A 12,677-nucleotide genomic window follows, 5' to 3' on the forward strand; every position below is an offset into this window, starting at 1 on the left:
GGAAGAAAAATGGGTTTGTGTTATTTGTGATCTGGCCAGTAAGAGAGAAGTAAAACACAGCATGACCCCATGGGGCGGCTTTTTGAACCAGCCCAACAACTGATTTCTCAGAGCTTCTGGTCCCCAGATGTTTTCTCAGCAGTCAAGTCTGGTCTAGTTGTGGGAGTGGGAGGGCCAGGTGGGCTGGAGGAGGTTCATTTTAGTACTAGGGTGGGCCTGTTGTGGCCTGCGAGACCTTTTGCATTTCTTGGACTGTGGGTCCATGGTAACTTATGTCTGTATACTTATCAGGGGTAGAAAGAAGACAAGTTTTCCCATATCTGTATGTAACTTTGCCAAGGATAGAAATTGTGTTGAAATGGAATTATCACTTCCTGGTGCCTTGTGTGAATTACAAAGGGGAAAATTTCTCCCTGATCCGTACACATCAAAAATAGCAAGCAACAAGCAACAAGCCTCCACACAGGAGTGAGGGTCCTGGCAGAGTGCATAGGCACCACCACCACCACCACGATGGATCATCGTGGTCACACCCCATGTTCCAGGAGAAAGAAAAGGCATTTTACAGGTGAGGACACAGACTCAGGAGTGTTTGTGCACCAGTCGCCCAGGTGGAAGTTGGCAGAAATGACCCTTCACATGCAGGGCTGTCTGGATCTGAAGCAGGTTCTTCCGCACTTCAGAGGAAGGTGTTCCTTTAGGTCAAAGAGTTCCTGTACTCCCTTCCCCACCCCATCACTACAGGAGTGGGTACAGGGCCTGCCAGCAGCAGGACTGTTCTTTGTGTCTCTTCTGGCCCCCTGTCTGGGGCTGAACTTAGCATGTCCCTGTTCAACAGGCCCACAGGAGTCAGGCATCACTAAAGGCTGGGTATGTCCGACGTCATTCCCAAACTCTGGCTCAGTGCTAAGTCCCAGAAACCCTCATGATCCGTTGCAGCTGGCCAGGTTGGGTCATGAGGCTCCTTTGCTGAGAAGTCTTCGAGGATAATGCTCTCACTCCCTGGTTGGGGGCCAAACTCTTTTAGCAAACCCTGGGCCAAAGGTAAACCAGCTCTCTATTTCTGAAAAAGAAATAATGATTTTTTTTAGTCTCGTTCCTTTGGTGACCACAGAAGGCAGGTGAGAAAGTTCTCTCTTGGAAGGTTGAGTAAACCTCCGCAGATTCCCATGCAGAGAGAGATTGTCAGCCTCTCAGGGTGGTAGAAGCCAGTGCTCCTCAAGGCCAAGGGTCTGGGAACTCCATCACATAAGGCCACCTCTTAGTGAGGTGGTCTAGAGCTGACCCAGGCTGCACACTTAAATTGTGTTACCACGGGCAGCTCAGGGTTCAGTCACTTCTCTTGTCCCCCTCAGATCTTATCTCTTTCATGAAAAAGTTTAAAGCACACCTCAAATGTCAAAGTACAATAATAATAAATTACATCTTCTGCTGATCTTGGTTTTTCCCTGGGGTCATTGTCTCTTACATATGCTCCCTCAGGCATGAAAAAATAATAATCCAGCTCTCTATTTTTGAGTATGCCACTTCCTCAGACCACTGAGAGATTGTATTCTGAAAAACCCTTTAATTATGTAATTCCTGTTTCTGCTTAAATTCTCTATGTTGTCCATTTGTAATTTATTGTTATTATGGGAAATTTGAAACATATGTGAAAGAATGATGTAATAAACCCCCATAGGCCCATCAACCAGCTTCAGCAATTATCCACATTTTGTCAGTTTGCTATCATCTCCCCGATTCCCTGTGCATTTTTGGCAGAGGGGAGTGCTGGAGTGTTTTAAAGCAACTCTCAGACTTCAGTCATTTTACTGTTAAATTCTTACTTTGTGTATCTAACAGAGAGGGCCCTTCCTTTTTTTAAAATATGAGTCCAATGTCATTATTACACTCAACAAAATTAATACAAGGTGATACAAGGGTTCTTTGAATCTTTAGTGAACTCAAAATGGAAGGGTATTAAGAAGAAGGAGCTCTGGCCTGGGTTTACTCCCTTTCCCTTTCCCCCAGAAAAAGTGATAGAATTCACTGAGAAGGGTCTTGGGGTTTAAGCTGAGCTACCCTATACTAGACTTTAAGAAAGCAAATATGGGAAAGGCCGATCCAGAGCAATGGCTATACTAACATTTATTGAGGACCTATTGTGTACATCTCCATTAGTATCATCTTCTTTCACCTTCACACCAAAGCTGAGAAGCAGAAACAGAGGGTCTGGGAGGAGCTTCCCAAATGTAACCTAGTTAGTCAACATTATAGTATCCTAACATTGTCCTGACTCCATGCTGAATCAGTAAGAGGTTCCTATTTATCATTCCATATGAAGCTATTTGGTCCATGCTTTAATCTAACCTGTTCATCTCTATGGAAACTTAACCAGTTCATTTTTTGAGATTCTCTGGGGAAATAATTAAGTGAGGAGAGTAATATCTTACTCAGAGCATGAAAATGCCTTCCTCTGTCCAGCCCAAGACCCCTCCACTCAGTCTCCCTCTCTTTCTAGTCCCCTTTCCCCAGATGGATAGAATGTAAATCTCAATGCTTATAAATCACTCTTCAGGATTAAAGGGCATTTGTAGGTTTGTCCTGGAAATACTTGAATTTTTACCTTGGAAATCTGAAACCTTTTATTCAGTAAGAAGCATTGTTAATTAGCAAAATGGGTAAGTGCTTCCTTAAACGTGCTTGGCAGTGGGGAGAGGCCCCTTGAAAGTATTCTGGGAAGGAGACGTAAAAGGAATGGAGGTGACCAAGAAGAGAGGGAAACAAAAGCAAAGCTTCAAAAGACTGAGCTTGAGATGAACACTGGTAACTTATGTTTGTGTTTAAAACATCCTTCTGCACATCCAAAAGAGCAGGCAGATTCCTGTGTACCTGCTGTGGTAAGGAGCCCATCCCAGCAGGTATACTGGGAAGCAACTGAAGCTTAAACTTCAGGGCCCCTTCCATCCCTCTCAAAAGCTTGGGAGAGGCTCTAGAAATGTGTTCCTGTGCTCATGGGTATAAGCTTCAAATCATTCAAAACCTGGTCTATCCCTCATCTCAAGGATCAAGTTCTCATACCCTGATAAGTCCCAGATTTTCCTTCTGGTGGTTTCCCTTTCTTCCATTCAAATTTTCTTTGTAATTTGCAAGGCTTTAACTTAATTTATATTTCATTTGTGCAGATGAAATTATGCAGCAGGAAATCAGGCCATTGGTAGCAGTGGATATAATTGAACAGCTTCACAGGCAATTTGCCATTCTTTCAGGTAAGGAGTAAATTCATTTGCATTTTAAGATTTTGTTGTGTATGTGGGGGTGGTGGTTCAAGGGGTCAGCTTCTTGAACCTTGATGAACATAGTACTCAAGTGTTAGTCACCCCTTAAGCCTCACCCAGGACTAAAATGAGGTGAAGACTGTCCAGCTGGAGGAGGATGGGATCCTGTAGGTGTCATTCCTTTTGCTTTTGGGTGCGATTTGATCTTTCCCAAGGGAGTACTTTTTTTTTTGAGGCTATAATGAGCAGAGCTTCCTTTCCTTTTGAGGAAGGAAAAATAAATAACTACTGACATCAGTTGCTACCATGACATTCTTCTAATATTCTTCTTGGATGTTCTTCCAAGATCCACACTTAAAAGAGTCTTGGCTCTAGGGTTCATGAGGAGTGCTGAGGTTATTTGCTACTTGAGAGATTTGTATTTTATTCTTAGCTCTTAAGGACCTAATTTTAATACATTGGTTTCCACTAAGTGAATGGGAATAAAGGGAGACTAATATTAATAAAAGGCTAGAAATTTTCTGAGCCTGGGCACAACCCTGAAAAGTTGTCATTACAAAACAGTGTTCTTTCCTCTTCTCTCAGCCAAGGGTGACATGGCTTTAATTACTGAAACTGGAGGTATACACCAAACTCTAAAATTAGACCTTTCTTGGAAGCATGGTGTGAGATCAGATGTTACCACCTATCACAGAGGAATAAGGTGGGGAGTCACTCTCCTTATATTTTATATCTGCCCTGAAAAAAATAACAAGACCATTTTAATTACATCACAGAGAGAATATGTAGTTGGTATGAATTTTTACAACATGGTATATAAAAAACGTCACATTTCTTTCTTTTCTCTAAATCATGTTTAATCTGCACCAAATTCCTCATTTCACTGAGTTTTAGGGAAATGAAATCTCCATTATTGGAATACCTCTCCCTATCCCCAAGTTGTATCCTGGTAGAGGACATCTTAAAAAATCCAGAACATTCTGGGGAATTCTCTGGTCTTTCCTCCACTTTGGTTACTGCTCACATAGTCACTGAAAGCTCCATAAATACAGGGTCCTCATTTTTCTTATTTTTCCTGTATCACCAGTGCTTAGAACAGAGACCAGAACCTAATAGGCTTGAAAAAACAAGTCCTGGTCTGTCTGTGAGGCCATTGGAGCCCCTGCTCCCTGAATCCCCAGTCTAAGCACAGACTCCTTGGCAGGAGTGCTTAACCAGCCTCCTGAGGGTGCAGTCCCGAGCTGCCCACAGTGAGCCTTGGACTGTGCAAAACAAAAGGCAGCATGGGGACGGTCCTCTGGGTTTCTGGCTACTGCTGCTGCTGTGGCCCTTCACTTCAGAAGGCCACAAAGCCAGTGTGCAGCCAGGCAAGAGCAAATGTCAACAAGGAGGCCATTGGGGGTGCCTGTGTAGTTGTGGCTGTAAAACAGAACTCTCTACAATTAGGTCTTTTTCCATTGCTCTGGCAGCCTGGCTGTGGTCTCTGCTTTGAGTCATAGCAGTTTTCCTTTTCCTGATTCAGGCAAGCAAGGTGAAGATGCTCCAGCTGGAGACTTTTCTACAGATTTTAGTGAGCTTAGGCCCCATCAACCAGGAATGCTGGGAAGGAGAGGAGGAGCCTTTTTCTCAGTGAGGACTCAGTTGCCTGGCCTGATGTGCTCTGTGAGTGTGCTCCCATGGCCAGTGGGAGAGCAGGGGCTTGTGGCATGGTGACTGACCCAGATTCGTGGCCAGATGACTTGAAGCCTCTGAATGGTGAAGCCCATGGGCAGGGGCCACCAGCAGGAAGTAGATACTGACCAGGGCCAAACCCTCTGGTGGCTCTGACCTCGGAAGACAGCCTGCATGTTCCCAGTGAACTTGGGATATTTCTAAGTTCAGGGCTTAGGTAGGAAACAAGGTAATATAAGCATGTTAGTGTGGCAGAAACACTCTCGGCTTTGGACTCAAACAATTCTGGGTTCAAATTCCAACACAACTAGCAGGCTGCTCTGAACCTCAGGTTTCTCATCTGTAAGGTGGATGTTTAAAGAAAGTACCTAGCATGATATCTGGCTACAAGAGAGCTTAACCTATGGGAATTGTGGGGTTTTTTTAAAATCACATAACAAGAAGCCTGGAGGTAGAAATTCCTAGTATTGGATCAGTGGCTCAACAACATTAAGAGTGGTATCTTTGTGATTATTCTTGATGTTTCTTATATTTTTAAAGTCTTGATCCCATATTGGCTGCTGCAGCTCCAGATATCAAGTCTGTATCCAAAGTAGGAAGAAGGAAAAAAGGAGTAATGTGGACTTCTTCTCTTCCTTTTGCCAGGAGAGCAAAAATTTCCCAGAAGCTCTTGGCAGATGTCTGCTTATGTCTCATTACAGTACTATGTCATGTAGCCATTCCTACCAGCAAGGGAGTCTGAGAAGGCAAACATTTAGCTTTTTACCTGCCACAGTAGAAGGTCATCAGGGAAGAGAGAGTTGGGAATAAATTAGCCATTTATCAGTGTCTGCCATATACCTCTCCTTTAATTAAAAGGAATTATCCTGTCTCTCTGTCACATAATACCTTTACTCTTTTAGATATATTTAGTAATGAAGGCATAAAGTACTCTCAGGCTTGTGGAAACTTCAGTGCTTCCTCCCATATGCACCACAGTGCAGCCTAGGGTTGGTAGAAGTGGAGTTCCTAGGGACAAGTGGGAGATTCTCACCTGAAACAATGAAGAATATCCAGCCAAAGAAGTGAGCAGAGTCAAAGCTTACATCTAAATCAGACGTGGTGCTAGTAACTCGCACCTGGGAAATGAGAACCAATGCAAGAAGGTGCAGAGCAGTGCTCTTTAATAGAAATGTAACATGACTCACATATTTACTTTTAAATTTGTTAGTAGCCATATTTAAAAAGAAAAAGGAACACATGAAATTAATTTTAATAATGTATTTTATTTAGCTAGAAATATGTGTCATATTCTAATATGTCATCAATATTAAAAATTATTAATGAGGTACTTAATTTTTTTGTATGAAGTCTTGGAGATCTCATTTGTATTTTATACTTCAGCACATCTCAGTTTGGACTGGCCATATTTCAAGTGCTCAACAACTACATGTGTCTACTGATATTGTATTGGGCAGTGCAGGCTACAGAAGTGGTTTTCAATCATGTTAGACCAAATGCCTCCTTTTAATAATAAATAATTTGTATTGCTCCCCACCATCTTGAAGTGAACTTTATGGGTAGGGTGGGCTAAACAACTATAACAAGTAAACTCTTAAGTATACAATGTCTCGAACACAATAGAAATTTTTGTTCTTGCTCTTAGAATAGTCCAGCATGTATTCCTGGTCAGCAGATGACTTTTCTCCATGTGAAGGTTCATGAATGAAAGATTTCCTTTCACTTTGTGGTCTTTTTATTATTATTATCCATTTTATGGCTCTCTTATTATCTGCATCCAGAAAGCAGACAGGGAAAGAGTAAACTGTTTCTTAAAAGCCTCAGCCCACTCGATCTATATTGTCATAACTCAACCAAGAATTAGGAAAAGTGCAAGTTGCAGTGCTCCAAAATCGTGTGACTATAGACTATCTACTGTTAAAAGAACATATGGGATGTGAACAGTTTCCAGGAATGTGTTGTTTTAATTTGTCTGATTTTTCTCAAACTATTCAAATTCAGTTAGACAATATCCATCATATTATCCATCATATTATTGATAAGTTTTCACAAATGCCTAGGGTACCTAACTGGTTTTCTTGGTTTCACTGAATATGGCTGGTAATTGTAGGTCTGCTTTTGTTATGTAGCTGTATTCCTATTCTGTTAATGTGTGTATGCAATTTAATTAGTAGTTTGTTAAAACCTATACATGCTTATGTCACTCTACAAGAAGTTATGTCAAAGAAATAATCAATCTTCCCATGTTTTCTTCCATCTGCTACTTCTATAGCTTTTCTTCTTCCTTCCTAATTACAGCCCTTTAGTAGAATTCGTGCCTCATATAGAAAATTACCAAATATCATAATTCTTCCAGGTGGTAAAGATACCTCAAGACAAATGCTAGGCATAGAAGCCACAGGGCATAAATCTGCAAAGAAGTAAAAAGCTAACCTTTTCAAAGAATATTGCTTCTCTCTCACTTACCAATTTTACGTTTCCCTGTATGGCCCCGGAAGATGGCTGGTTAGCCAGAGACGGGTAAGATTCCTCAAGGGAGGAACAACCTAAGACAGGCACAGTTGCAGGGGGGCCATCAGATGAGAAATTGGGGATCAACAGAGGTGAGGCTTAGAACCTCACCCCCCCTGTTTTGAGAGAAATCTTCTGCATCCGTGGATGTTTTGTTGCCCTTGTCTAGCTTGGATTAATACTTAGTCTATAGGCACACACCTGATCATCTACATTTGCCCTCTTACAGCACTAAACTATGTTTTCTACCTTTATCTTGCATCTACCTACCACTTCAGCATTTTATTAAAAAAAAGTAATAATAATAATAATAAGGGAGAAATGTGGGATTCACATATAAATCAAGTATAAAAATCAAACGAATATTCATATTTGACCTGATTGTTTATAGTTCATAATGCATGATCAAAACCGAAAGTTTCTGTGATGACTGCCCTTGCACTGTTCACCATGTAAGAACTTATTCACTATGTAAGAACTTGTTCACCATGTAAGAACTTGTTCGTTATGCTTCAGAAGATTGGAGACAGTTGAGAATTAGGCTTGGGGTTGATTAATGATTGTGCATTGAGTCCCCTATACAGAATTTTATTGTTGTTAACAACCATTTGATCAATAAATATGAGAGATGCCCTCTCAAAAAATAAATAAATAAATAAATAAGGGAGAAATGTGGGATTCACACATAAATCAAGTATAAAAATCAAACGAATATTCATATTTGACCTGATTGTTTATAGTTCATAATGCGTGATCAAAACCAAAAGTTTCTGTGATGACTGCCCTTGCACTGTTCACCATGTAAGAACTTATTCACTATGTAAGAACTTGTTCACCATGTAAGAACTTGTTTGTTATGCTTCAGAAGATTGGAGACTGTTGAGAATTAGGCTTGGTGTTGATTAATGATTGTGCATTGCGTCCCCTATACAGAATTTTATTGTTGTTAACAACCATTTGATCAATAAATATGAGAGATGCCTTCTCCAAAAAAAAAAAAAAAAAAAATCCTCAGCCCATCAACAGCACAAACTATGTTGCATTGATTTGAACCTAGCCAGTTAGAGGGATATGCTTAACAGCAAGGGGAGCTGGGAAATGGAGTTTGGCTGTGTTCCTACCATCTTCTTACACATATAATTTTTTTTAATGAAGAAATAAAATGTAAAGGTGAGCTGTACTTATAAAGAAGAAACAAAAGGAAAGTAAACATAGCAAACTAATATGTATTTCTAGTTACATTAGAAAAAAATGATGAAATAGGTACTTGCCCCTGTACATAAAGTCACCAAGATTGTGACAGGTGCAGATGCCGGTGTGTGGTATGGGTGGTCAGGCACCCTGAGTGGCCTTACTGTAGTGATTTTCTGAAGTAGTAAACAATTTTTGATAAAGTTATATGTAAAGTAAAGTATTGCCTTTCCTCAATTTATATAGTAGTAATATTCGAAGGTTCAATATGTATTTAAGATGTTTAAAAATACTTTATGATTTGTGACAACATGGATGGAACTTGAGGGTATTATGCTAAGTGAAATAAGTCAGACAAAGACAAATACTCTATGATCTTACTTACATATAGAATAAAAACAAAAAACAAAACTCACAGAAGCAGAGAACAGATTGGTAGATGCCAGAGGCAGGGGTAGAATGGGTGAGGGTGGTCAAAAGGTACAAACTTCCAGTTATAAGACAAATAAGTCCTGGGAATGTAATGTACAACATGGCAACTACAGTTAACAATACTGTATTGTATATTTGAAAATTGCTAAGTGAGTAGATCTTTAAAGTTCTCACCACAAGAAAAAAAATGTGTAACCCTATGTGGTGATGGATGTTGACTAAATTTACTGTAGTGATTATTTCACATGTACACATCTATCAAGCCATTATGTTATATATCCTAAATTAATGCAATGTTATATATCAATTATATCTCAATAAAACCAGAAAAAATACTTTATATGTAAAATAGTTACAGTCTAGGATCAGATCACTATAAATGAATCTTTCACTTATGTTGAGTTTCTGGTAAGACATTTGGAAGTCACACAGGATGTGGGGCACTTCTTTATTATGCAGGAGAGATTATTTAGTATCCCAGCCCCTGAGGTTTCCGAAGTGCCTCCCTGGGAGTACTATTTCCCCAGCTACTCTCAGTTCTTTTGGGGGAGGGAAAGGGAAATAGATACTGGGAGGCAAATTGCAGAAACTGCCTCTCTCTCTCTCTCTCTCTCTCTCTCTCTCTCTCTCTCCCATTGTTGGTCTTCACCATCTTCCTGTGGATTCCAGCGCATTCCAAATTCTTCTCTGAAGACAGAGGCTTCATGCCTGCCAGTACCCAGATCCTCATGGGGATAGTCTAATGTACCCCTGGCACTTACTGTTGTTTTCCATAGTAAAGCTAGTTCATTCCCATTTAATGAGCAGGTCAAAATTATAGTAGGAAGAGTGAAGTTTACTTTACTTAGTTCAACTACTTTGGTTGCTTTGTCTTCCTTGAATGGACTTCTTTGGCACCATCCTTCTTCCTTTTGCACTTCCACATTTCCTCACAAGGGGGCACTGAAAGCGTTGTTGTGTGTTGTCCAGCTTTGTTTCTGGGTGCTCAAGTTATGTGTCACAACAGGTGTGTCCCCAGTTAACCTCTGGGCCTCTGGTGTTGAGTATTGGTATTAACCAAGATACAAGAAAACTCCACCTATCTTTGTCCATTCAGGTGTGAAGAGCTTTAATTTATAATTAATGATAAATGGCAAAATCATTAAATGGTATAATCATATCCTAATGAATATTTTAGGGTATTTTGGTTCCTTGAAATATTTTAGCCATTCTCTTGGCAGATATTGGTTATACAATTACTATAGTGTTATAGTACATCCAAATTTAGCCTTTCCAGAGATGGAAATTCTCTTAATACATGTTTCTCTGAAACCTCTATGGCTGTGAAACTGCAAAGAGGAAGAATATTAGGTGAAAGCTGACAGTATTCTGATCTACACTGTTTCCAGCCAACATAACAAGGTCACTCAATCTCCTTGTTAAAGTCTGACATACATCTAATCTACAATGTATTTTTTTTTATTTAAAATAACCATACAGGATTAATAAGGAGGCACTTCCTGGAGAAAAATTCCTGGTCGACCAGACAAATCTTGCGTGGTTTCATTCCATAGCGATTGGTTTCTGAGAGCCTAGGACTCATATTAACAGCACTCACAAGAGACTTGGGTAGAAAGCCCACAGTGCTCACTTATTTACATGATACAAATACTCATGTTTGCTCGATAGCACATGTTCTCCCTTGAAACAAATTTACATGAAAGGTAGACTATAAGCAGAAGGAGCTTATCAGGCGGACTCAGCAGTGACTGAGGTGGATTGTCGTCGTGACGGCGTCATCAGGTCAGTGGGCGATAGGGCCTGGATCCTCGTGCTGGTTGTGCAGGCCCTCTCCTTAGGACAGCTTTGAAGGGTGCACTGCCCACCTTCGGTTCTCTGAGCTTCCCTTTCTTATGGCTTCTTCATTAACCCTACACCCTCAACAATCACACAGCCCTCATTAAACCACAGCCAGTGCTGATACCTCTTTCCTTGGGTATGTGAGACACGTACAATCATTTGCAGTTGGCTTCCCTGGGGAGCCATTATTGCTCCCAAAGTGGTTTTCCTCCCCGGGCATAACCAGGAAGGTGCTCCCAGCACTTTGGCTCCTGTGCCATCAGCTAAGGCACAGATGTCCCAACTTTGTCAGTTCTTGGTTCCTTAGTATCTCTATAATTTTTTCACAGCTCTTCTTGACCAAAAGTAACACCTAACAGTTAACACAACTTAAGTCTGTATGTGTTAACAACTTAGTAGCTGCTTGAAAAATAACTACACATAAATTGACAGAAAAAGTAATGTTTATATTTCATTCTTAGATAACAATTATCTCAAATCTTGGAATCAGACTAGACAGCACCGCCCCCATTTCCTTTTCCGCACCGATTTTCATCCTGTACTTACTTCTTATTCCAGCAGCCACCCCAAACCTGACTTCACAAAGATGCAATGCCATTCAAAAGAATATAGTACCATTTAATGTTGAAACTGTGAACTACCTCAGGCTAGTAGTATGCATGGTATCTGACAGATGCTAACTATTGCTGTTTTCCTCAAAAATTTAAAATATTCATGGTGCTTCCCTGAGGTCACTGTGGTTCACTGAGTACCTGGCAGACAGTTTGGGAACCATGGGGCTGGAATTTATTCATTTGGCTACATCTAGCTGCAATGTGATGGGGAAATTTAATTATTTTGATTTACTCTGTTGGCTTTGCTTCAATGAATTGAATATTTAAATATTAATTTTATAGTTTTTTTCTCACAGTTTTATACTCTTGTTGATAAGTTATCAAAGGGCAGCTGACTACTGCCTCCTAGTAATAGTAATAACCATTATAAAGGCCACCATTTATTGAACACATACACAATAAGCACATTGCTAAGGAGCTTTTTATAAATGTTATCACTTAATCCTCACAATATCTTTTGAGGTAGGTAAAAATATTATTCCTAATACATATATATATGTATATATGGAAACTCCTGTTTAGGTTAAGTATCTTGCCTAAAATTACATGGAAATTAAGTGGCAAAGCAAGATTTGAACCAGCCTTTCTGGTTTTAGAATTAACTCTCTTAACTATCATGCCATTTTAGCTCTAATATTTACTGACTACAGAAATGAAAAGCAACATTATGTATTTGTGTTGGCATTATTTATTATTCTACCTATGCTAAAATAATGAAATCAATATTACCTTTTATAGAATCACTGTCTTCCAAAGGTTGAAAAATTAAATTCTTACCCTACCACTGAACAAGCATGGAGGAGAAGAGAGGAATTTTTCATAATAATTTAGTGTCAAGCTTCCTACACCCACATTCTAGTTTGAAATAATATAGATGGAAAAGGCAGGAAGCCAATACACATCTCCCAACTTGATATTAGTCAAAGCCCCTCACCTGCAGAAGTGTGACATGAAAACATTTTGCTAACATTTTGACCACCTATTTTGGTTACAGGAGGCCGAGGGAAAGATGGTGCCCCCATCATCACTTTCCCAGCATTTGTGGGGTTCAAACACATTGCCGATGAGGACTTCCTGAATGTCATGACCTACCTGACTAGCATCCCCAGGTGAGCTGGACACAGCATTCTGCTGCCTTCCTAGACACTGGCTTTCTTCTGAG

The 12,677-nt window shown here is 40.1% G+C and overlaps 1 protein-coding gene across 3 annotated transcripts in view; it reads left to right on the forward strand.

Moving 5' to 3' along the window:
- Window positions 1–12,677, forward strand: part of MCF2L2 (MCF.2 cell line derived transforming sequence-like 2) — a 278,657-nt gene that overhangs the window by 45,480 nt on the left and 220,500 nt on the right. For 2 of the 3 annotated variants that reach the window (XM_037003598.2, XM_037003606.2), the window contains exons 2-3: window positions 3,165–3,248; window positions 12,510–12,624. In XM_037003598.2, the coding sequence (XP_036859493.2) occupies window positions 3,165–3,248; window positions 12,510–12,624 (199 nt within the window). Of the gene's footprint in view, window positions 1–3,164; window positions 3,249–12,509; window positions 12,625–12,677 lie in introns of those variants that run through there. The other variant, XM_037003615.2, reaches the window with a different exon arrangement.

The sequence above is a fragment of the Manis javanica genome, chromosome 3 (genome assembly GCF_040802235.1).
Source record: "Manis javanica isolate MJ-LG chromosome 3, MJ_LKY, whole genome shotgun sequence".
Classification (NCBI taxonomy): domain Eukaryota; kingdom Metazoa; phylum Chordata; class Mammalia; order Pholidota; family Manidae; genus Manis; species Manis javanica.